Here is a 25,482-nt window from a genome sequence, read left to right as displayed (position 1 = left end):
TTAGAGAAGTTTATTGTCTGTACATGTCTTAACTATGTATTTAAAAAAAAACAACGTAATTAGTTATAAGCCTACATATAGTTTCCATGCTCTGTCTTTGGTGGTGGTAATTTAATGTACTACAAGGTAGCTTTATTTATTAAAATTCAGAAGTTGTTTATGTGTTATATTGAGAATTGGTCATCTAAAAAGAAAATAAAGTCACTTAAAATAAATATTAGCGATAAATGTCAAGGATTGAAAGTATAAAACTGCCCACATTAATACATGGGGAGTCAAATAATACTCTACCTATGTGAGGATTTAACTTTCTAATTCATTTGATGCAGTCCTTTCAAAAGAACAGACTTGTAATGTTCACTCGATACAGAACTGACACACGGTTTCTCTTAAATATGTTTTAATTAACGTGGATTCAATCTCTCAAAGAGGACATAGGCTGGGAAATACATTTAATACATTCTTTTTTAATAATCAAAAAAGCAACATTCAATGCAAAACATTTACATTTAACTTTTTCTTCTGTTGTGTCGCCTTATCTGGTCATACAGCATAGCAAGTCAATATATCAATATATTTTATGCTCTATTAAATATATTAAAACATGAGAACAATTTGGAGCTTGTCTGGGAAATCACAAGTGCATTCAAAGTTGTTAGGCACACGTTGTTTTTCATGAAAAAAAAAGAGAGAGAATACCGAATTGCCTTACTTTGCGTGGTGATCAAATCATGCTTTAAGGTCAAAGAAAAGAAGTTACAGTGTTGAGAAAAAGAGGAGGGGAAACCAGAGAATAGAAAGCCAGATATTTATTGGTCGTTGGTTCCAAGTTGTGTTTTGATCTTTGTTTTTAGTAGTTGGCCTTTTTCAAACCGTGGCCCATGAGAGCGGCGAACAGCGTAAGCACCATTTTAGGATTCACTTCCACCAAATCATCTGGCAGGGCGTAGACACGAGCTCCAATCTTACGAGCCAATGAGATTGCATACCTGAGTAAAGAAAGAAAGGGGAGAAGATTCAGAAAATAATGATCTTGTGACAAATCTAAAGGCATGTAAAGTGTGGTGTCTTACTTGGCGTTCTCCAGTTTATCGGCTGGCTTCAGCATTCCTCTCTCTCCTCTATTTACCATGTCCCACTTGACGTTACCGGGAGCGATGACGTCAATCAGGTCAATCACTGGCAGACTGGTGCTGATCCGAAGGTCCTGCAGTAAACAGGGTCAAATATAAATTCAGTCTTGTTTTTACTTAAACTGTGCTCTCTCACACACACACACACACATACACACACACACACACACACACACACACACACACACACACACACACACCTTGAAGCTGTTGATCTGTGTGTCCTTTTTTTTCTGGCTCAAGGTGGTGTTGACCCAGTTGATGATGATCTCATCTCTAACCTTCTCTCCATCACCCAGATCTGACAAGACACGCACTGTGTACCTGCAGGAGAACATCCAAGACAGAAAGCAAAGACTGCTGAAGCAGCACTTGGATCTCCAACAAAACTATAATAAATCAATAGTAGACAGACTATCTTTCTGAAACAATAAAAAACCTCAAGAGACACATTATGTACCTCCTCATCAGCTGCCACAGCAGCGCCAGAGTGTGCATCGGACTCCCCTCATTCAAGTTTTGTCCTCCGATGCCGACCAGAGAGAAGTGAGCAACATCCCTGCCCAGATTCACAGCATAGTTACAGTTCTCCAACTACCATGTAAAAAGAAAAACAACGTTAAATCTCTTTTATTTACCAACTCTTTTTCTCTGTGCTCACCAGCTGTACACGCATTCACACATACACACACACCTTCTTCATATTGGCCCCCAGGTAAGGATAGGGGGGCCTGTTGACTTTCTTCCAGTTTACAGGCACATTAACCTTCTCATAAAGCTGCAGGATTATCAACCCATCAATCAGGTCACTGTTGAAGAGAAAAAAAGGGAAGAGTAAGCAACATTCAACCTGGTGTTACTACAGCAAAACCTTTTGTAACCAGGGAACATAAAAAAACACACAATTCAAAAGACACATTTACACACCCTGAGACATTTACTTAAACTGTTAACATTGAAGTACCCCAAATATATTTTATTCTTGTGTAAATATGTTTAAATCTTTAAAAAACAAAACAAAATAAACTAAATCCTCCAAAAGTCAGAATTCAAAATACTAAATGGGAAAATGCTACATTAAAACGAAAAAGAAAGCTACTCGCAGCACGTTGCCACATAATTATATAAACATATGTCCCACCTCTGACGGCAATTAGCCAATCATAATTCAAGAATTTGGGGAGGTGCCAATTAGATTTCACGTGGAGTCCAATGTGCACAAGTAGAGTGTGTATTAGTTATTTCACTGATAGAAAACAAAACCTTGATATTTATTCCAGCTATAGAAAAATGTGAAAAAACACAAGAGGACAATTCTAAGAAATACAGACAAGAGCTCTTATATGATTTAAAATGATGAGCATAAAAATAGGTAAAATAAAGCATGTTTCCCCTCCCTTGATAAGGTTAAATCACAGTGATGTCTAACTCATGGTTTACCTGTACAGGTAGTTGACGTATGGAGAAACGCCCAGAGAGTTCATCCAGTTTCTGAATGTTTTCTCTTCTTTGGTCTCAGCTGTGATGAAATGATTCATATGAAATAATTAACACAACAACACGTTTTCTGACAGCTGTTCCCACAGTTGCGGTCACCTGATAGAAATGTTTCAGGTTAATCAGACAGTATGTACAGATTTATGGCTGCCATAATGTGTTCCACCCTGGAACATTTATATCTTGCACTATTGATTGTGCTATGACCTCAGTCTTTAGTTCCCTTTCTCTTCATAATGCTGCATAATGTGGCCTGAGTGGTACACATACATGTCTGCATTTTATTACAGAATTTGATGCAGAAGTTATAAACAAGTTAAAGATCATGTGAGTATGCAGACGAACTCTTATCCAGAGTTCATGCCTCACCCTCTAAGTGTGCACTCTCCATGCCGTTCATATGAATCTTCTGCAGAGCTGGATGCATGTTGTACATGTTGGCTACGAAAGCCATGTTGAGTTTGCTGTTTCCAGATGTGACGTCATGCGGGGAAACAAACTGTCTGCAGTCCAGCCGCGCCGCCTGTTGCAGCATCAGCTCAGCCCTTCTGTCCAAATCACGCACCTTCAAATACAAATAAATGAGACACAGATGCACATGTGCAGACACTACATGCTTGTCATTTTACCTACTCTTACAAGAAAGGCACCTCAATTAGTAGCATTAATATGATTATGTGTTTACAGAAGTCCTGAGCAGATGTGCTTCAGCTTAAAATTTCACTTGTTTTCGCAAAGTCTGAACTTCTTTTTTTTTCTTGAACTCGGGATAACAAAGCTGGTTTTCTCTTCATAACGTGTAATTTGTTTTATTATCTTGGCATAACAAAGCTCCTTTTCTCTGAACGGGATAATTTTCTGGGAATCTAGAGAATAAAACAACTGGCCACTGCACTCTGCTGCCTTGCCATTGATAAAAACATTACAACCTAACTTTACTTGTTATCACACGAAAACAGAGTAAATAAAATATATGGATGCCTGTCCGCTTCGGCCTTCCATACCTTGCAATGTAAAGTTGAAAAAGGAAAAATTCACATCCTGTCACATTTCTTACTTTTTCTTTTTCAAACCTTTACTGTGAGTATTTATTCTTTATTTGATAGGACAGTGAATAGAGTAGGAAATTGGTGAAGACACTGCATGCTAGAAAGAAGCCACAGATCGGACTTGAACCTGGGCCGCCCGCTTAGAGGACTATACTGTAGCTTCTGTGCATGAGGTGTGACCTAAGCACTAGGCAATCTACTGCACGCCTCGATACGTTCATAGATAGATAGATTTTTTTTACAAATCTTACAGCCACTTAGAGAATTACACTAACAAACAAACTCACATTGAGGCCGCTCATATCAATTTGGATTCTCTTTTTGAAGCCTTGCTCTTCATGTTTTGCAATCTGGTCCATCAAGTAGAAGTAGGCCCTGGAGTCCTACAGTGGTACAATTCAGGAAAAGGGGTTACACTCATTTAAATGTGTAATTGCGTGTGTGTGTGTGTGTGTGTGTGTGTGTGTGTGTGTGTGTGTGTGTGTGTGTGTGTGTGTAATTGTGTGTGTGTGTGTGTGTGTGTGTGTGTGTGTGTGTGTGTGTGTGTGTGTGTGTGTGTGTGTGTGTGTGTGTGTGTGTGGTGTTCTGAAGAGAACCTTAATATCTTCACTGAAGTTATTGATGGTTTTTGTCCCTGCATTGCGCAGGTGATAGTTGACCCAGCGAAGCAACAGCTCCTCTGGGGAAAGAGACATGAGACGTTCCAGCTGTTCCCCATCTGCCAGGAGGCCAATTAGACCTGAAGAACATGTCATTAATTAGTTAAACTGTATGGAATGGAGGTGGTAGTGCTTTTCTTCTGCACATTTAGTACAAACACATTTTTACAGATTTGGTCTAAACTACTGTTTCAGAGAATTCAGGTACACCTAACTACAGTAATGAAGTTTTCTGATGTTACTCTGCGTGCATTTGTGTGTGTGTGTGTGGGTGCGTGCATGTGCGTGTGTGCCCTGACCTTCGTTCCTGCTGATTTCTATATCAGCAAAAAGGCCAGCTTTGATAATCTGCCATAACAGTCCAAGGACCAGGTGGGGTTTCCCAGCCATCAGGCCAAGGGCGTCAATGCTCACCACGGTGCAGCCGATTGCCGAGGCAGAGTTTAAAGCCAGGACCAGATTCTCCTACAAATGCAGATAAGGAGTTTACATTGATATATTTCATGTCAGTCAAAGTCACAATTTTTATAGCTTAACAACACCAACCACATGCTCTGTTCTGTCTGTTATTAGAAATCAAATCTAATCTTGCTTTTCATTAAATATTAATGGCTGGCTGGATCCAAAATTATCCAGATCATAAGGCTATGGCAAATACAAAAAAAATCACATGTGATATAAAAAAGCATAAAGCGGTAAGTATGAACTTAAGTTAATATATGAAACATTTTTCAAACATTCTTTTATGACCTATCTTTTGTTTTACGGAAATTAAAAAGTTTTTCCTTTGGACAAAGTGCTAGCCAAGCCAAATGTTCCTATTTACCTACCTACTATGTTTCCTTAGTAGGACACTGACTTAGTAGTAGTACTTGGTAGCGATGCAAAAATAATTACAACTTCAATTTCTGCATGCAGCACTTGTTGACAAGCCACCTATCAGTGACGACAAGACGGTGAAAGTTGCTCCACATAAAACTATGATGTGCTTTTATTTTTTATGAGGTCCAGGTTGAGCTGTAGGTCTTTGGACACAAGATGGCTAGCTGTTATCATTTGTTAAAAGCCCTAATGTTAAGATTCATGAACTTTAACCCTCATAAAATGAATCTTCTGTGAGGATTAAAGTGTCACAAAAAAGTGTTGTATATTTCGTGTTGAGACAAACCACACAACTCACTGTCATTTTGAAGGTAGTGAGCTTCTTAGTGTTGATTACTCTTTCGTCAATGGTGTCAGGCATAGACAGGTTGATCATTTTGCTGAAAGACAACAGTGTGAGTGTGAGTTTAGAGAGCACTGAGTGTGTAATGTCATTTCAGTTTGTTTATAATCTTAGATTTGCCATTGTGAAATGTGCTCTTGTGTCACGTGGTGAAACACTCACTGAGATTAAAAGTGAGTAAGGAGGGGGGTGAACTACTATAAAAACTACAATAAAACAGGATCACGCCATTCTGGCTTTAACATTTGTTGCAGCAGGAAATAGATCTCGCTTATCATTGTAATTTCTTGTGTATGTGCAGGTCAACGCAATCATTTATATACGCTAGAGATGTAGGTTTGATTCCTTAAAAACTTGCTTTAAACTGTGTGTGTGTGTGTGTGTGTGTGGATGTGGGTGTTACCATAACAGGATGCCATCACGGACAGAGGCAAAGAGGCTTCCATCGTCAGGGTTCATGGGCAGCAGATGTTGGCAGTCTGGATCTTTTGCCAAAGCTTTGTTTATCCAGTTCACAAACGCCACCTTCTCCTCATCTAAACAAACACATAGTTTGTTAAGAAGCATATTAAGAGCCAAATAAAAAGCAAAAAGGTTAATCTGTTAATTCAGGAAATTAACGATGAATAGAAAGTAAACAATTTATGAATAAAAACTAAAAGTTCTGAAAAATATAGCTCCCAAAAGTCCCCCAAAACATAAATATTTATTTCTTTGTATCCTCATAAAATGTATAAACCTTGGTCCTGTGATGTCACCCATTCATTTTGAAAGTGGCATTTAGAAGCCAAAGGATGGCGGTGGCCATATTGGATTGCTGACTCTACTTTATTTTTGATCAATTTAGAAAAAAGAGGTGGAGAATTTGTGAAGAACTCCTGGGCTTAGAAACTCAAAGAAGATGAGTTTTAACAAAGACAACCTCCTTACACTGTTAACCAATAAGGAAATGGCTAATTGATTCCAATTTCTTGTAACTGGCGGTAAACAGGATTATGTGTGTTGTAAAAATTTGCATTTTACGAGGTTTTTACACTTCCTTTTCTTTATAATTCTTTAACACTTGTGGATACTACTTGGGTATGCTTTGAGGCATACCTATTTTGTAATTAACAAGTGGCTTGCAGGTCAACCTATTGAGCATTGGCCTATAGTAAAAGACTGTAAGAAGTGGTTGGTTAAAGTACATTTTGCAGTTTGCTTGTTTTTTTGTAAGCTATATAAGCTTGCTAGTTGCTATTGCATGTCAAGAATTACAAAGGTACTTTCTTGATCAAACAGGTGATAGCTAACTTATTTTCTTGCCTGCTCTTCCCTCCAGCTTTAAACATTTATCTAAATATTGTATTATCTTCTGACTCCAAGAAAACAAGGAGAGGATGGACAAAGGCCAAATCCCAAACAGCAGTCTATAAACTAATGGGTGACACTGGTCAAAGTGCACTTTTTATATACAGTCTATGGACAGGTCTTAACAACCACAGTGAATATTGTCTCTCACCAGCATATGAGTGTTGTGTTCCCTCGCTGGAGATTCGTGAAGTTCCTCCAAAAGAGCGGATACCATCCTTCCTTGTGATGGTTTTCCTAAATGTTTCACTGAGCTCCTTGCTCTTCAGCTCTTGATAAATCTGAGCAAGGACAAGCTGTGTTACTTCATGGAAATTAAAGAAGCCCAGCCAGCCCATAAATTAACTTAATAGCAGGCTACTCACTGAAACAAATTCCTCAAAGCTGATCTTCTCATCCTTGTTGGTGTCTCCAGCAATGAAGGTCTCAATGAGCTCTCGCACCTTGTACCCCGGCAGGGAGAAACTTGCCTCCCTGAACAGCTCCTGAAGCTCAAAGTCACTCACAAAGCCGCTCTTGTCAATATCTGAACCCAAATAGACACACAAAGAAATGCACACAAAGATTTTCAATTTCCTTCACAAATATAACCTGAAACCAGTGAGCCCCGTAGTCATTTGTTAATTAAGCACAAAAGTGATTAGAGCACGCACAAATAGAATCCTGGTAACGCTTTTTTGTTTTGTTATCATTTAATAATTTTATTGAGTCTCCAGGACGCAACTAAGTCATTTGGTCCAAATATATAATGTTGACTAAGTTTATTAGATAAGTGCTTTAATTACAGTAGGTGCAGTACGTTATGTTTCATTACGTTTTGCTTTGATACGCTGTGTTTCGTTACGCTGTGTTTCGTTACGCTGTGTTTCGTTACGCTGTGTTTCAGTTACACTACAAAACAATATGCAGGTTGCTAATTTTAACAATGCAAATATTCTGCTATAATTATATATTGCAGTACAATCATGTAATGATACACCATATCTGATAAACTAAAACATAAAATCTCATCTGAAAAGGTAAAGTGCAGGAATCAAGTATTAATGTAAAGTATTTTAGTGTCAGTTTACCTTTGTCATTTTTCTTTTCTTATTTTCACAGCTTTCCTACATAATCCTGTCATCTTCTTTTTTTATTCCTGCTGTCAATTTCTTTGGCTCATTAACTTCCATTCATGTCACCCTGCTTCATACGATGTGAAGATGTCACATGGTGATTTAATTTGCCAAGAAAATCTATTAAGAGTGATGTTTTAAAAAACCTTTCAATGAATTCCCAATAATATGTCAGTTGTCCTGTAAAATTAAGTGTTGACTTTCTCATATAACACAATGACTCTCTCTCTGCTTTTTTTTATCTTTGTTATCTGTTATCTTGATGTGACTTATTTGCTTTCAGCATCTTGTTATTACTCTATATACTTATGATAATGAAGTGATACAATCGGACAACGTCTTAGCTTATTATTTCATTTAAAAACACCTCTGACACAAAGTACTCAGAATCCCAAGCTATATCAAGATATGTTACATAAGAGCCGAACTATATGGACAGATGTAAAACTCAGATTTATGTCAAAAGGTCTGTTAATACGACTGCAGGGTTACGATAGGTGTGTACGCGTGCATACAGGTGTGTGTGTGTGCGTGAAACTGACCAATTTTATTAAAAGCATCTCTGAGATCCTCCAGGTCTTCTCGGGAGATCTGTGTGATGTGATTCTCCATGGTGGTTTGTGCTTAGTGTACCTGAAGTAGCCACATAAATCCAAATTATGACAGATCCAAATCCAATTGCAAAACGGAGCAATAAAACAATATACATTAGCAGCCACAGCCTAGGTTTACCCCACACAATGAATTATTTTAATGCATCATCTTAGGTCACAGCATATACTATTTAATAAAGTAGGATTTTGATTTCAGGACATTAAGATTAAACAGAGTATTTGTAAACTGTTGAATTGGTACTTTTGCTGCATTATTTTTAAAGCTGCAAAAACTCCCAGTAACTTTATTTTTGACAATTGATGACATCCTGCCTCAGGCACATAAATAATAAAATATGGGTTTGTGTTGATAGAGCTAGAATAAAAACAGAAGAACAATAGGGAAGTGTCAAATTATTTGTTGGAATCGGTCCAAGGAAGCCTTGTGACTTGTCTTGAACCAGGTATTCACACACGTAAGCACTTTCTCAGACCTTAGGTTCATCACCAAAAAACAAAGTCTCTGCATTTAACAAAAAATGTATCCCTTAGTGTCTTTGCTTTACATGATAGCACAGAAGAAAGCTAAACGAAGTACCTTCATAAGATCCTGTGTGCTCCCTGTTAGCCCTGTCTTGAGATAAAAGCCTCTTAGTGTGGATCCCTCTGCACTGGCTGCCGGAGTCTAGTCTTCCAAGAGTCGGCGAGGCTTCAGACCAGGGCTGTGCGGCAGCTGGATCCCATAGAGTCTAGAGAGCTGGTTATCTCTTCAAGGAGGAGTCAGTCGAGAGCGGCGCAGAGTGGACCTTTGGCCTGCCTGGACCCTGGGACAGGCGTAGTCGGACTGTTAACATTTAACACCTCAGCTGTGTCATCATGTTGTTGTCTATAGTCATAGGTTCGTCTGTTTTTCTCTTCTGCTCAACTGATTTACATTTAGCACTTATCTGAGAAACAATGCACCTGTAATGGTAATAACATGAAAACTGAGATACTAAAAGGGGTGGCACACTTTTTTTGGGCACAATATAATAAATATTAAAATTATCCTAGAATCTCATCAAATTAATGACTCTAAAAATGGAAATATTAATAATGTTTTTGCAAGCATCCCCTATAATATCCACATTTTGGCTGCAGGTGCTGCTCTAGCACTATTTTTTGCCAAACAGGAAGAAGAGGCCTTTAAACTGTGGACATGACTTTTTTATGAGCACAGAGCTAATCTTATCAAGCGCAAAGCATTGTTGAACCTAGTCCTATCTATTTAGAGTTAAAAGCCTGCTTTCTTATCGAGAGTTAAATGAGAAGATTGAAACCACTTTCACTTGTGTGTGCGTGTGTGTGTAAAATATGAATTAACAAGTGGAGCGAGTTAGTTTAGCTTAACATAAATATTGTGATATCACCATGAAAGGCCTAAGATTAAACCTAAACCATATAGTTATTCTATTTGGAAAGGTTTGAGTTCCAAATGACCTTTTGCATAAGGTTAAAGAAGATGATTGGGGTTTTGGCTGAACTGAAAGGTAAACTTTTATTTCAGGTTACTTACACAAAGTGTCTTTCTGAGAGAGAAAAAAAAAATCTGTTCTTGCTGCCTGGCAAATGATCCTGCCCGGGACATGACCAAGCACTGTCCCCTAAAAACCACAAACTGTCACTGGTTGGCAGATTTTGAAACCTAGTGGCTATCTTGCCCAGTGTCTTCTTCCTACAAAGCCATGCTTACCACATGAACAGTATATGCATATCAAATACAGAACACTGCCTTTTTGCAAACATGTAATGTAGCCTATAAATAAGCTTGATTTTTCTTGTGATGCTTGTAACAGTTGTAGTTAGCTCATTTATGGCAGCTTTGGCTTACCTGGAGCTTTAAAGCATTTTTGCTTCACACACTCTTTATTCATTTGCTGCCTGGCAAATGTTCCTGCCAAACATCTAACCCTGTGCAGCTCCCTTAAAAAAACAACCTGTCATATTTATTTCAATAAATAGCATGTTTTTTTTTAGCTTTTGAGGTTCTCTTTGACAGATAACAGAGTGGCTTTTCACTGGCTCCTTTAAGTGATGTACGTGATGCTAGTAACACATGTTGTAAGCCTCTGCTTTAGATGGCTTTTTAGGGGTTTCAGGGAATTATTTTTCTCCCACATCCACTTCAAGTTAGGCAGGTGGTTCAACACTTTACTTAAGTTAGATAACTACGTTCCCTTCTTTGGCATAACCTAGCTGTTAGCCTATGTTTAGGCTACCTCCCATGTAAAGCAACAATAACCATACTACTGCATTTATCCTATAATGTTACAGTTCAAGAAGACAATCAAAAGTTGAATATAGTTAAGCTAACAAAGGGGTAAACTCTCACCATTTGGATTTTACAATATTCAATGAAAAGTCTAAATGAAGGCAGCAACAAATAAAACGAGAGCACTGTCCAAAACCTTTCACTCTCTCTCTCTTTCACATACTGACAGTTGCTTTTAAAGTTCAGATCAAATATTGCTGGCTAATAATCAGACCATCAAAAAGGAGAATATGGATCTAAAGGTTTTAAATAAATGTGTGACAAAAACTGAACCTAACCTCATCTGGTTAAATCTTGAAGAAACATGTTTAGAATAGTCGTGAAATAACTGTTCGTAGTGTCACAATGCAATTCGCCATGTTTCTTTAACTGGCCCTACTCATACTTCGCACGTCTTTCAAACATGTTTAAAACATGAGGTTTGTGGTAGCCTGCATGGTGTGCCTCACAGCCAATGCCCTGTAACCTGAGGCACAAAGCCAGCTGCATCATTCAGAGTGCACTGCCTTATTTTACAGCAACAATGACATTTCACCACTGCGTTCACTCATATTCCAACATAGAAATCCTTTGGAGAATTATTTTTTTATTTGCCCTTGGGCCAGACACCCTCAAGGCAACAATTTCATTGCTACAGTTATATTGGAGCTAGCAAGCTTCACATTTAGCAGAAAATGTAGCCTGTGTTTGAGGTAAATAAACTATTATGTAAGGAAACAACAGAAGTAAGGAGCTTACATTCAGTCCCAGGCAGGCTGAAGGCTCAGAGTCCAGAGCTCGGCCAGTCCAAAGTAGAAAATGAGCTTGTTGCAGAGTAGTTTTGGTCCTTTCTTTCTTATTCACGTTTTCAGCCCCTCCTTTTTACTTCACTCCTTTTACATTAACCCTGTTGCCTTTCCCTCTCTCCTTACCCCTTTCTTTTCCTCGCCTCTTTTTCCTTATTCTGTCCACTTCTTTCACCTCTGACACAAACCCAAGGCACACAACTTAGCAAAATGTTTCTCTATTTACCGAGACAACAAACGAGAAACCTCTTACACCTGATATTCATTTTGCCTCTGAATCAACAAGTCTAGCCTCCATCTTCCTCTGTCCCCATCAGGTCTTTTTCCTCAGACACCTGATCAGCCCAGTTTCACTCAGGGATTCTGAGCTGTTCTCAGGTTACTCTCTCCTCTTCAGGTGCTCCAACTCCAACTATTGATGTGCCCCAGCTACATGTTTTGATGATGGACCCTGAGCCTGGATCAGTTGTTGGTGTACTGTAAAACTGAAACAGCTGGCCAAAAGACTTTCTTGTAAGCCTCCTGCATAATTCACTGGACGATTATAGGGCACATGCGCAGGACAGCGAACTAAAAGTAAACCAGATAAACAGAAAAGCATACTTTGTGTACAAAATCCTTTTTCCTTCTTAATCAGCAACAGGTTGCATGGATAATTCATCCCTATGACAGATCAGTAAAAATAGTCTGCCTAGAGACAAAAGAAGAAATTATTATTTTCTCCAAAGTGAAGTTGAGCTCCTATCTGGCACACTAATAAATGTCCTTGTTAAATTACAGTAAACTATCATTATAGTAAGCCATTATTACAGTGGTATGATGAAGTTCATGATATACTGTAGATATAATAATTATATAATTGCTCATACCCCCACATATTATTGCTATAACAAGTAAAACATTTTTAATACATTTTTTGGTGATTATTTCAAATATTCCTCTTTCTTACCCCTCATATTTTATCATGCGACCTCCGCTGTACCCGCCTGCCTCCCACACCCACGACGGAGGGCCGGTGGGGAGGTCGGAGGTCGCGGCAACTGTAAATAACTTTGATGTTACTTCAACATATCACAGTTTACACTAGATAGGCACAATAGATAATAACATTTCTGTAGTTTCCTGTAATTTAAAAAAATCATTATACTGTTCAGGGCCTTTGTTCTGTTGCTTCAAAGTAAGCATCACAATGCATTGCTAACTACAGTTCTTAACTGTTTTAGATCAAATCAGTATTTTAGAGTTGAAAATTGGCCTTAGATTAACAGCAATTGATTACAATGCAGATATAGAGCCAAAAAATGAAACATTTATTTTAACACTCAAGCCATCACGCCACACGTTTAAAAAAGAACAGAGTAAGCATTTTCCTCTCCACTATGTCTGAAAGGATAGTTATATTTTCAATTCTCCTTTTATATACTTTTGTATTTTAATGCTTTATGTGCCTATAACACTTTTACCTGACTGAAAGCTAATTTTCCCTTGGGGACAATAAAGTTGAAAGTTCAAGGTATTTTTTTTTACTCTCCTATCACATTTATGTTGATCTTTAATTGTTCATATTGTGTGCAGCAACAGCCGCTTGAAAGCACATTCATCCAGTAAACGTGTGTGTGATTGGTGACCCTGTAAGCTGTGATGTGAAGCCATGACCACTCAGAGGCAGTGTTGTGTCAAGCTGGTATACCAGCTGCAGACTATCTTATTTTCACTAAAGGAAAGCACATCCTGCAGATGTTGCAATACTTGCCATAAACTATAGCAAACAGCACACATTATATTTAGAACTACACCTTGGCTTACGTAAGACCTCACTTTATCAAGTTCATGATGCAAGGTTACATGTTTCTCATTTTAGATTTGAGTTAAACAGAGGCATATTCATTAACTTGTATTCAATACGTGTAACTTGCATTTGGGCCATTGTATTTTAGAGGTGACTATTTAGATCAAGTTTCTATACTCAAAATATATGAAAGCTATAATATATAGGCCTACATAAAACATAACATCAGGTGTCTTTGCTCAATTTTTTTTAGATTAAATCTTAAAGCTCCATGCCAATAGGCCTACTTTAACTTTGCATTATTTAAGCTAAACATGAATGTAATGCATGTTCATCAGTACATCCACAATTTGACAACAAGAGACATCCAGTGCTCGAAGGGAATGGATTTTTCAAGGGCTACACTTTGACTACTGATTTTCTGTAGCCTAACACTTAGCAAATTAGAGTAAAGTTACAGTATAATTATTAATGTGAACATGTTCGTGAATTAAATGACTATAACTATGCTATAGCCTTTTTCTACACTACCGGTCTGTGTTTTTTTTTTTTTTTTTTTTTTTGGGGGGGGGGGGGCGTGTCAGCCATCACTAGTCACATGACCCGGAAAATGTGGAGTTTAATTCCTGTTTTGGACTGCCCCCAGCTGTTGAAGCTCTGCTCTACGCAGTGCAAGCTCTCTGTCTGCCCCATCACGACCCCCGCTCCCCGGGTGGACTCTCCTCAGCGCACCATGTCGGGTAAGAAACGCCGGGGCCTCGGTGACTTTCACAGCCGCCACACACACTCACTGACACCGGGACTCCGCCTGCTGCGGACCGGACCGGGGAGCTGCGCGAACCGCCCCGTTCTCGTCCACGGAAATCATCCTCATGAACGCTGCAGGAACATCTAGCTGCAACTATCCAAACCGTTTTCTTATAGAGAGATATGAGCCAAGTGTTTATAATGTTTGCACATCAGTGTTGTACATAAGTACATTATGTAAGGCTTCTGATACGTTTGATTTGATGGGTTGCTGCAGCTGTTTGGACCACCGTAAAGCTTGCGATAAAATAATAGATGACATCCGGTCAATATTTTCAATGTTAAACAAAGTTAAACCGCATATATACGCAACAATCCAAAGGTGATATTGTGCTGAGGTAAAAGTAAAATATTAAATTAATTATATTCAGTAAAATATTTCCAGCTCATATATATTTTTTTGTGATTGTAGGCTTTCATTAAACTTACATCGAGGCCAACTCAAAGCATACAGTTACTGATGTTGCCAATTTTAAAGGAAAAAATATGAGCTGCACATAACAGACTTTTGGAATTCATAAAACAACAGTACTGCTATCTAACACATTTTACTCGCAGAGAAAAAAAAACCTTTGACTGTTAATCTGTGTGTCTCTGCTGCAATTTCTTTTAATTTGTGAGCCAACATTAACTTATTGAGCAACAACATGCTGGTAAAGTGTGATCTAATCTATTTTTAAAGTCAGAGGTTTGATAAGTGTGCACACTTTCAAAGTTACGTCAGAGTGAAATTGTAAATTGCGTCAAGGGAAACAACTTTCTTTGCCTCATCAACATCCTCTTGTCCAGTCAGTTTCGCACAAAGTTTTAAATATTCTGTTGGTTATAGCCTATTAACAATAGAGACAGGTACATTGTGGTATAGATCTTCTTCACCAACTTTTGGTTAATCGTCTGTCAAATGTCAAACTGTTCCATGAAGGTCACAGATGTACGATTGCGTAATTGAGGCCCATGCTGAGTATATCAACAACACTTTTAATAGTAGGCTATATATGATTTCTTCTTATTACTCTGCTGGCTAAGGAAAGTGAGTATAAATAGTTTTAACGAGAAAATGATTTGGTATTAATTGAGATTGGAAAGAAGTTTAAACAGTGCTGAAATTGTGGTCATGTAGGATTTATCTGTTAAGGGGAAAAAAAGGTGGCATTAGCAGTTTTTCACAGTCTTGAATACTTTCCCTCAATTCTGAGTTGACTTTACTATACAGGCAGTTTTATTTTGTAAGGAAGATGCGTTTACTTCCTGGGTTACTGAAGGCTCCTGGGTTAACTTGACGGGGGTTTTTTACAGTGCGTACGTGCGCCACAGTGTGTAGACTAGAAGTTTTTTTTTTTTTTTTTTTTTACTCCAGTACTGTTAAAGGCCTTGTGGGGTTGTACCTTTTATAGTGTAATACCATTTGTTTAAATATATCAGGGTTTACAATCATCCAAATTGTATGTACAAGAAACAATGATTACATCCAATCTATGTACATTTTATTTTAAATTGGACACAGCTGACGTTCAAATTCAAATAAGAAGATATGTTTCCTGATTATTCACGAGTTATTGACTGGGCCTACGTTATATTATAAAATCTAAACTATTCATAATTTAAGATCCAGGTCTCGTAATAAGAAAAGAAACATCTCTTTCAGACATCAGGCCTGGAGATGTATGGCGTTTATGACTGTATGTGCTGTAGCCTCAAATAGCTGTGGGAACATAGCACATGCTTGCTGTACGGCCTTGTATGCGAAACAGGCCTCACACTCTTTTGATAGTCACTTTATAATTCCTCGACACAGACCCTAGCAACCGTGTAACACTGCCTCTCTGATCGGGTTTCCCAGAAACCCCTTCAACACACACCAAGCTTGACGAATTCTGTCTGCTGGCTCTGGGCCTACTTTCACTCATGCAACACAGCGTGTCCCCTGCTGTTAATATATGCATGATTGTGAGTGGGAGCGTCTCATTAGACACTGAACCTTTCACAATACAGCCTGTAGAGGAATTTAACCAACTGGCTCTGGCTCATTGGGTTAAATTGTTTTCTTGAAGTCGTCGAGATGCCAGTGTTATCAGCGGCCAGTTTGTGAGAGAAGATGCTGTTGCAGCAATTCTTAATCTGTCTCTGCCAAGGGAGAACAGGATCTGTCCCCTCGATTTCTCACAACATTGCACAGAAGTTGAGTTTGTTCTACACTGATGGAAACCTGTAGACGTTGGCTCGGCATCTTGCATACCTTAATTTGTATGCGACAGAGCTCTTGGGAAACAAAACCTGATTTTAGTCATAAGAGTCATACAGTTACAACACTTAACATGATCAGACAGGAATTAAGCATGACTACTACATCGTTAAAAAAAACTGTCATTTACATGCAGTGATGATATTTTCTGGTATAAGCAAATGTATGTCCTCTGTGCAGTATAAATTGGTAGGAATGCCTCGATAACTATGGTATTAGCCAGTTTGTCTCCTTTTTCAAACATCAGCTCATGTGGCAATGTAATGATGTCAGCAGTTGATGTTTATATGCTGTGTTGCATCAAGTAAATGTTTTCAGGGAAGAGGTTTTTTGTCAGACGAAAGAAGTCGGCTGTCTGTAAACTCTGCTTTTGTTTTTTCATGGTCAAACGTGAAAAACAACGTCGGCAGTGTGGGAGTCCGACTCGGCCTCCGGGAAAGATCATTTTGGATCATGCAGTTTATTCCAGGAACGTTTCAAGAGAAAGGACCACGAACAATAATTCAAATTCGCCCAAATAACGTAGCTCATTTCAAAAACAAGCATGGAGAATTATAATGAAGTGACAAAAAAGAACAGCACTACCGGTATTGGGTTTTAGAATCAGCCCTGAATTCCACAACATGTTCACATGCATGATGGTTGATGAATGTGTGTTTCTTCAATCAGATCAAGCTTTTGTGACGTTGGCCACGAACGACAGCTACGCCAAGGGAGCCATGGTTCTCGGCCAGTCGTTACGAAACCACAACACAACCAAGAAACTGGTTGCACTTGTTGGGCCTCATGTTGCCGAACCTTGCAGGTAACTCACATTGTTAATGTATTCGGTGATTATCAAGACAGGGATTGTAACCGATTGTACACAATGACTTAAATTCTGCCTCTTGTGTTGTAGAGAAGTACTGCACTCCATTTATGACGAGGTGTGTGTGGTGGATGTCATGGACTCGGGCGATGCAGCTCACCTGTCGCTGATGAAGCGACCAGACCTGGGAGTTACATTCACCAAACTGCACTGCTGGACTCTCACACAATACAGCAAGTGTGTGTTCATGGACGCTGACACACTGGTGAGAAAACCCCCCCGCCTGACAGCAGCACAAAGTATGACACAGTGTCAATGAAAATGCATTTATTAGTGATGCATGTCTCATAAACAGCTTTGAAAATCCATACTGGAAATGGTGTATCAGCTCCAGTCTTGTGCCTTTTGTCATTACTATCACTGATAGATGTCACAAAGTCCATCTTGATTTAACATATTCAGGTGCTATCAAATATCGACGAGCTCTTTGAGAGAGAGGAACTGTCTGCGGCGCCAGATCCTGGCTGGCCGGATTGTTTCAACTCTGGCGTCTTCGTCTTCAAACCGTCCAATGAGACGCACGAGAAGCTGCTCACGTTCTGCAGTGAAAATGGCAGCTTTGATGGTGAGTCCCTTTTTATTTGGAGTTCGATGCTACAGGATGTGTATCGGCAAAGTGAGAGTGAAATCAAAGATCTCTGAACGGGTGTTTGGTTTAACGCTCTCAAGCTTCATTCTTTAAAAAGCATTAAAAGTCAGAATTCTAACAACATGACGGTTAGGTTTAAGAGTTGATGCTTTAGTAGTTTATGCAGGCTTCCTCATCTCCAAACTACATACTAATGTGCATTATAAGCTGTGTTGTAAAAGCCCTTGAAGATAAGGTTAGCTATATAAAGCTGTGAAGAACTGGAATGGAGCTGCTGTGAGTGAACATCCATGCTAGCAACTCAAAAGCTGCTGTAAGGCACAGAGTAGCTTTGAGTGAAAGGGGGTTACATTAGGATGCTTACAGTAACAATGCTAACATGTACTGTAGGTTTAAAGATTTCACGTGTTCTGGTATTCCCCAGAATGTGACCCTGAAACTCAACGGTTTTTGTCTGAGCTTTTAATTAACCTCTAAGAACAGATCTGCACATGAATTCACAGAACAAGACTTTGTCGATGAGCTCTCTCAAAGCCGACGTCGTTCTCGTGTCTCAAATAGCTCGCCAGATTTGTAGACAATGACCATTGCACGGAAGGGGAAGGCTTGGCTCCGGATATCTGTTATCGTTTATCCGGATATCTGCTGGCTTCACTGGGAGCAGCTGAAGTTTTGGCCCTGGCCCCAAGAGCCTAATCGTCATCAGATGATAGGTCGGACAGAGATTTACTGAATGAACAAATTCTAGAGTATACAACTCGATTTCATGTCTATCAGCTGTTAGGCTAAATAATAATAAGGATAATAAGCGCCAGAAGTTCTTTCCAATCTCCGTTTTTCTCATTAAACTCTCACAAACGCACACTCATAAAAGTGTCCTAACGTCAACCCTGACGGGGTCCAACCTTGTCCTCACACTGCCTGCTCACCCCTGCCCTTTATCTGCCATTTAACACTGTGTCGCTACATGTGCCATCTGTTTGTGGATGTCGCAGCCTGTGGCAATGTGTGGTATGTGTGTGCGTGCGTGCGTGCATGTGTGTGTGTGTGTACTACAGTGTGACTGTATGAATTTAAAGGGTTAGGTATCAGAGCTCGTGGCCATCACTAACTCTGCTCTTTCTTAGACAGAGACAGTGTCTGAAATTATTTTCTTCATTGTTGTTATTATTGTTTAATGAGGCTCTTTTTGTGTGTTTTGTTTGTGTGTCTCTCTGTGCCCGCAGGGGGAGATCAGGGGGTTCTGAACAGCTTCTTTAACACTTGGGCTACAGCAGATATTTCCAAACACCTTCCCTTCATCTACAACCTCAGCAGTATCGCCATCTACTCCTACCTGCCAGCTTTCAAACAGTCAGTATCAGCGCGCGCACACACACACACACACACACACACACACACACACACACACTCTCGATCAATCACATAAACACAATTGCAAAACAATCTCTATTTGCAGAGTGTCTTTGTTCTTTGTCACTTATTCTGATTCTTGTTTGTGTCAGAGAAGGTCGCAAGCTTATCTAAGGTCAGTTCAAAGGTTGTGTATTTGTGTGTGTATCTGTGGCCAGGTGTTGAATTACAAGAACCTGCGGAAACTTACAGCAAGAGCACATTCAGCCACCGCCTGAGCGAGAGAATCAGAGCCCACACTTTTGTTTTCATTATAAGTCTGGTGCATTGTGGGTATGAATATTAGGTACACTTGATACGGTACTTGCATCACACACTCAAGTCAGGACAACAACATAATGCCACGTCAATATTTTTTGCCCGCCCTGGTTGATGTGATTCGATTGTTGGTCTGTTAAACAGGACCTCACCTATTTCTTTGTAATTTTGTCATTGCTGTGTTCCTGTGGCCCATGTCACAAGAGCCACCCGCAAGCACCGCTCAGGGGCATGTTGTGAAAGACGGCAGCAACCATCCTTGTTCAGGTTTAATTGAGACCTGTTTGTCAATGGTGTTGTAATAATCAGTTAAAACATTTGATTTAATTAGAAAAGTCAGCCTATTATACAGAACCAGCCATGGCCAGTCATCTGAACACATGTTGAGACAGTATACATCCTTACATACTTTATAAGATATCGTATAAATAGGTAATCTCTTATCTTGTTCAAACTAAACAGACAGTAAAAAAATAAAGAATTACAAATAAAAAAAGGAAATGACTCATGACAAGATAATGTATCTTCCTCAACACATCGGTCACAAAATCTTATCTGCATGTAAATGTGTGTCCTCACACTACTTTTTCTGTATCCTTTACATGCAGGAATCAGCAACATCTCCCACTCTGAATCAAACCTTTGAAATGAAATGACAAACTGTTTTTAGATTGATGAAAAGATAGTTGGCGAATATATGGTTACCGCCATTGTTAGGCATAGAAGTACCTCTTTAGAGATCAATGGGTGACATCACTGAGATGTTCTCTTTTTGTTGTTGTAAGAAACCGTTGACTTCAACATCATTCCCAATTAGTTTTAAAGGTGACAGACCACCAGAGTGGATTTACCTCATTCGCCTCTAATAGCAGCACATTCGTTTTTCTTATCTGTCTTTACAGGTACGGACATAATGCCAAGGTGGTGCACTTCCTGGGTAAGGTGAAGCCATGGAACCACTCCTATGACGCTCAGAGGGAAGTTGTGAAGGGTCACTCCCAGTCCCCTGAACTGTGCCAACTGCACCCCGACTATCTGCTCATGTGGTGGCAGCTGTACGCCCAATCTGTCGTGCCTTTACTGCAGAAGGCCTACGGAGAGACGCCCTTCAACATTGGCTTCTCCGATTCGAGCGAGAACGTATGTAAACATTCATGGTGTTTGACTATGAGTGACAGAGAAGGGTTTGGCTGTAGGTGTAGTGGCGATGGTTGGTGTGATGTTAACCCTGTTGCATAATCCTCACGTCCTGCCTGTGTTGAAACCTCTTGTGTACTTTCCTCTCGCTCTGGTCTTTATTCTAAATGTCAAAATCTTTCATGGCATGCTTTTACCTGAGAATGAAAAAAATCATGGTGACTTGGAAAAGTGGATGGTTCCCCATTTCTCTTCACCAGTTAGCTGACAAACATGTGGTTGCTTGTTTCCAGTCCCCCTGAGTGGTTTAGCTTTGGCTTGTAAATGACACAACCATGTGCCATGCCTCCCAACAGTTTCACATGACAGACGGAAGTGTTGCAACAAATCAGATGTGAAATAGTAACCTGGTAATAAAAAAAAGATGACAGGCAAAACCTGAAACTTCCAACTTCCTGAGTCTGTGCCACCTTGTGTCACACTGACCAGTGGCTTCGTGATGAAACTTTTCCAGTAAACCAAGTTCTGCTGCTTGTCATCCCACCTTTCTGAGGTCAGCTCTCCTATCCAATGAAAGCAAAAATAGCCCACATTTATTTGTTTAGGTTCATCTGTTGTTTTCTGACAGTGGTCTAAAATTCAACGTATATATATATATATATATATACGAGCTTTCAGGCTCACACTCTGCAGTGCTCTGGGTTTGGACTTTTCCTTTCATCACGACTCACTTTTTGTCCGTCATTTCAACTTTAAAACTCCAAATTGCAAGTTATTGGATCTGAATTCCTCAAAGGGATGAAGATGTAGATGTAAACAGTTGTATAAGGTGACCAAACCAAAGGAGTCGGTCTTTAAATGAGTAGCTCTAGCAGGGATCATTCATGATTATTTAGTTCCTTTACACCCTGTTGTTATTCACTCTGAGCCTTGTCTTGGAATTGACCGATTGTTTGCTGCAGGAAGTCAAACTTTGTTTTTCTTCGTGAGAACAGGACATGTTTTCTTGTAAACACACTCAGCTCTTATCTGCTAAAGGTGTGTTGCACAATGTCGTGTCTTTCTCTTGTGTCTTGTGACGAAAAGCCTGCAGGTACTCACTGTCTCTCTTTTTTTTTTTTTAAAAAGAATGAGTTCAGCTCAGCATGGCTGAACCTGTCCTTATAAAGTATTACTCTTGTCTCGTGATGAATCATTCATGCTCTCTCGCTCTCGCTCTCTCCCTCTCTCTCTCTCACAGGGCAATCATGAGAATGTGAGCGAGCAGGCAGCTCCCTTTGCTCCCCCTGTCCAGAAAGTTTCATCAGAGGAAAGGAAGCAGCGTTGGGAAGCAGGCCAGATCGACTACATGGGGGACGACTCCTTTGCCAACATCGAGCGAAAACTAGACTCCTTCTTAAAGTAGCAGTCAGGAGAGGGAATGTGTGACGGACATAGATACAACCAGTTGAAGCTCTGGGCAGCGATTTAAGCACTGCTCGGCCAATCGCAGGGGCTTTATTAGCAGGTGACTGTGTGAAAGCATCTGTGCAACTTCCAACCTCACTCTCTGCATCCTCTCGTCGTGTGTGAATGACAGAGAGCATACGTTTGACACAGTCCCCATGCACTCCGATCTTTATTTCTTTCTTTTTTTTCTCTTTTAAAAGGAGTTTTACTTTTCAGGATATACACTTTTAATTTCTTTCAGAGTCATAACAGAGGCAGCGGCTGGCTAACTTAGCTTAACGGCACAACGGACATTACTCAGTAACTTGGTAACATAGCATTCTGTCCACAGACCCGAGGGGAAAAGAAACATATTTGTTATAATCCCACAGATGTTAACTATCTGCATGCTTAAATGTTTGCCTTGAGCAAATCTAATGTTTAAATCCAATCTTCCCTCTGACTGCACCACTCCATTCTTTCCCCGCAGTGTTAAATGTAAACTTAGGTTTTGACCTGGGCAAACCTTTCTGTTGTTTAGGAAATACCTTTGTATACATATATATATATACACACACACACACACACACACACACACACACAATGAAAGCAATGTTTGGATTTTCCAACATTTGCTTGTACTATGTTATCTGACAAAACACAGTCATATACAAAGTGCTGAGTGGCTACCATCAGGGCCGAAAGAAAAACAGCTAATCTTGTTTTGTCCACAGGTAACAAAATCTGCCTGCTAGCGCTTTAGAGCTAACTGATTACCATGGTTTACAGTGTTAGAGGGGGTTCATGTATTATTAACACACTCTTTCTTGACCAAGACCAGCACATTTCTGGAGTAGCAGCTAGTTGCCTAGCAATTGGTTGCAGCAACCTAGAAAGAGTTTGGTACATAACCTCCCAAAAACATCAGTTTCATAGATAAAAGAGTCAAATTTACATGATATAGAGTGATATTAGAAAGTGCTGATGTATGGATTTCTTTGTGTTTGGCAAGATGATAACGTTCCCCTCTTTATGATAGGTCAGTAACAGTTTAACTACATGGGAAGCGTTTTGCTGTACTTTTTATCAGTCTTTGCCTGGAGGCCTGCTGTTGGTCCACTTTTTTTTTTAAAGCTCAGTCTTATCTTGGACTTGTATCTCATCTTTGAGAAAGACTATTGTGGATTTATTTTGAAGACGAGTCAAGACCAGAGCTAATGGGATTGCCCATTTATCTTTAGTTATATAACATAACTAGGACTTAAAGGAAAGGTTTGCAAAACATCATGCATTTGAAATATTTGACACCTTTGACAAATGCAATGGCAAGCTGCTTAAGAGATAGATCTTGTGTTATCCTGAAGGTTGATTGTGGGTGCAGGGCAAGTAGTGACAAGTTGTTTCTTCAATTATTTTGCGTGTAATAAACAATGAAACAGGCCTCTCGACATAGTTACCTAACCATCAACTAACTGCTAACGTCGGGTGAAACAGTTAAAAGGAATGTTGATTAAAAATGGTTAAATGAATTGAGGCGAGTTTTTGTCTAAAGTCTACCATTACAATAACATTAAAATAATTGTCATTTTGCTCACATACAAACAAAGGATAATAACTATAGCAATGAAAGAGATTAGGTAAAGGGATTATAATTTATATCTGACAATGTGTTTTGGGGATTTTTTTTTTCTTTTTTAAAGTTGAGTTGTCTGCGGTTTGTGTAGAAGCGTATTATATTCAAAAAATAAATTAATCCCAATAAAAGTGATAGTTATCTTGTTATACAAATATATAAATAAATTATGATTTATGTTGTTGAGAAGACAGTCCGGCTTTTTTCAGCACAGTAACAAGATGTTATATCAACCCAGAATGAAAGAGCAATTGAAAAAAAAAAAGATAATTTAAGTGAATGAAATATGTTTCTGTTGGTTTGCATGTTCTCGGTGTCATTTTAAGTGTGCTTGGCCAACTGGGACCTACACTGGTCTAGTTTTAAAATCTACTCCATCTAGGGCTTCCTGGGTCTTGACGCAGTCTTATTCCATCAAAGTCCTGGTCTTCATACGCTTTGGTTTAGGTCATGTCTTGGTCTTTGTTCAGGTGGGTTTTTTTTTTTTTTTTACTACGAGACTGACGTGCAGAAAGGGTTTAAATTTGTCTTTGTAGCAGAAAGGAAGAAAATAAGTGTACTTCCCAAAATGTCAGCCTACTAATTTAAGTGTTCTCCTCCATCTGATCAGGATGGATTTAGTCTTCCAAACCTGTGGACATTTTCAGCTACGACTTGTTACCAGAAAATTTACCAGAAACATGCAAAGGCTTTTGCTGAACAGATGCCAAACACAAAGTTGTTTCTTGAAATTTTCCTCAACTATTCTCCTGCAATAAATCACTGCATCTATTCCACTTTGAAGCCATCCACTTCCCTTCCTTCTTTTTTCAACCCTCTTACGAAAGTCCCTCTTTTATCAGACAGCATTTATCTCACCAGAGTACAAAGATAAAGGTTCCTAACTGGTGCCTCTGACTCTGACCGGCTCTCTGTGACTTCAGCTTTCTAACCTCCAGTGCTGTAATGTGGTCAGGGCCAGTTGTGTTGCGTTTGCATGGCACAGAGTTAACGTAATGAAGTACTTCCAGCCACATCCTTAAGTGATGTTGATAGTCTTGTGTGTATTTATGTGCTAACCAGACGTGTGTGTGCCCTGCATGTCGACTTCCAGGCAGACCCACATCAGTACATCGTTTCATCAGTTCCCGTCTGTAGTGTTACCAGCTGCCTTATAGCCGTTCACTGTTTACAAAACCTCAATAACTGTAACTGCTGCAAATAGCACAACACGTTTTCCTCCTTTCCTGTTGCCTGTACCTCCTTTACTTCACTTTAGCTGTGTCCTTAAACTGAACTTTAATCTCTCACTAACAGTGGTAAATAGATTCCCCTTATTTCACTTGACACACTCCTACAAGAAAACCGGAAAGGATTGGTGAAAATCCCATGTGTCATTGTTTCTAACCTGCTTAATCTGGAAAATACAAAAGTGTGAAAGTAATTCATCATAATTTAATGTTTGGCCATCTTGTTCCCCCACGTTAACTGTGCATACCTGTTGAAGCGCTAATAAAGAAGGAGTGAAAACAGCCTCCGTCCCTCTGATCCTTCATGAATGTAATTGTCTGTTTCATCTATTCTGTAATGACTCGATACAGTGCAATTAATCTTTTGAGTTA

The 25,482-nt window shown here is 39.4% G+C and overlaps 2 protein-coding genes across 2 annotated transcripts; one reads left to right on the top strand and one right to left on the bottom strand.

Moving 5' to 3' along the window:
- Positions 1 to 447: 447 nt before the first annotated feature.
- pls1 (plastin 1 (I isoform)) lies at positions 448 to 12,157 on the bottom strand. The gene is made up of 17 exons (XM_079369081.1): positions 11,671 to 12,157; positions 9,220 to 9,445; positions 8,571 to 8,661; positions 7,279 to 7,439; positions 7,065 to 7,194; positions 5,967 to 6,099; positions 5,519 to 5,600; positions 4,638 to 4,803; positions 4,276 to 4,418; positions 3,967 to 4,062; positions 3,000 to 3,195; positions 2,574 to 2,652; positions 1,828 to 1,942; positions 1,594 to 1,727; positions 1,334 to 1,457; positions 1,074 to 1,207; positions 448 to 989 (listed from the first exon to the last, which is right to left on the bottom strand). The coding sequence occupies exons 3-17, from the start codon at positions 8,638 to 8,640 to the stop codon at positions 851 to 853; spliced, it is 1,902 nt and encodes a 633-aa protein (XP_079225207.1). The 5' UTR covers positions 8,641 to 8,661; positions 9,220 to 9,445; positions 11,671 to 12,157; the 3' UTR covers positions 448 to 850.
- A 1,932-nt stretch (positions 12,158 to 14,089) lies between these two features.
- Positions 14,090 to 25,393, top strand: gyg1a (glycogenin 1a). The gene is made up of 7 exons (XM_079370695.1): positions 14,090 to 14,246; positions 17,225 to 17,360; positions 17,454 to 17,628; positions 17,826 to 17,988; positions 19,239 to 19,365; positions 20,586 to 20,823; positions 22,061 to 25,393. The coding sequence occupies exons 1-7, from the start codon at positions 14,105 to 14,107 to the stop codon at positions 22,223 to 22,225; spliced, it is 1,146 nt and encodes a 381-aa protein (XP_079226821.1). The 5' UTR covers positions 14,090 to 14,104; the 3' UTR covers positions 22,226 to 25,393.
- Positions 25,394 to 25,482: the final 89 nt, after the last annotated feature.

Source organism: Symphodus melops (assembly GCF_947650265.1).
Source record: "Symphodus melops genome assembly, chromosome: 19".
NCBI classification, from domain to species: domain Eukaryota; kingdom Metazoa; phylum Chordata; class Actinopteri; order Labriformes; family Labridae; genus Symphodus; species Symphodus melops.
The sequence above is the reverse complement of the archived record's forward strand: the minus strand, read 5'-3'. Positions and strand labels throughout refer to the sequence as shown.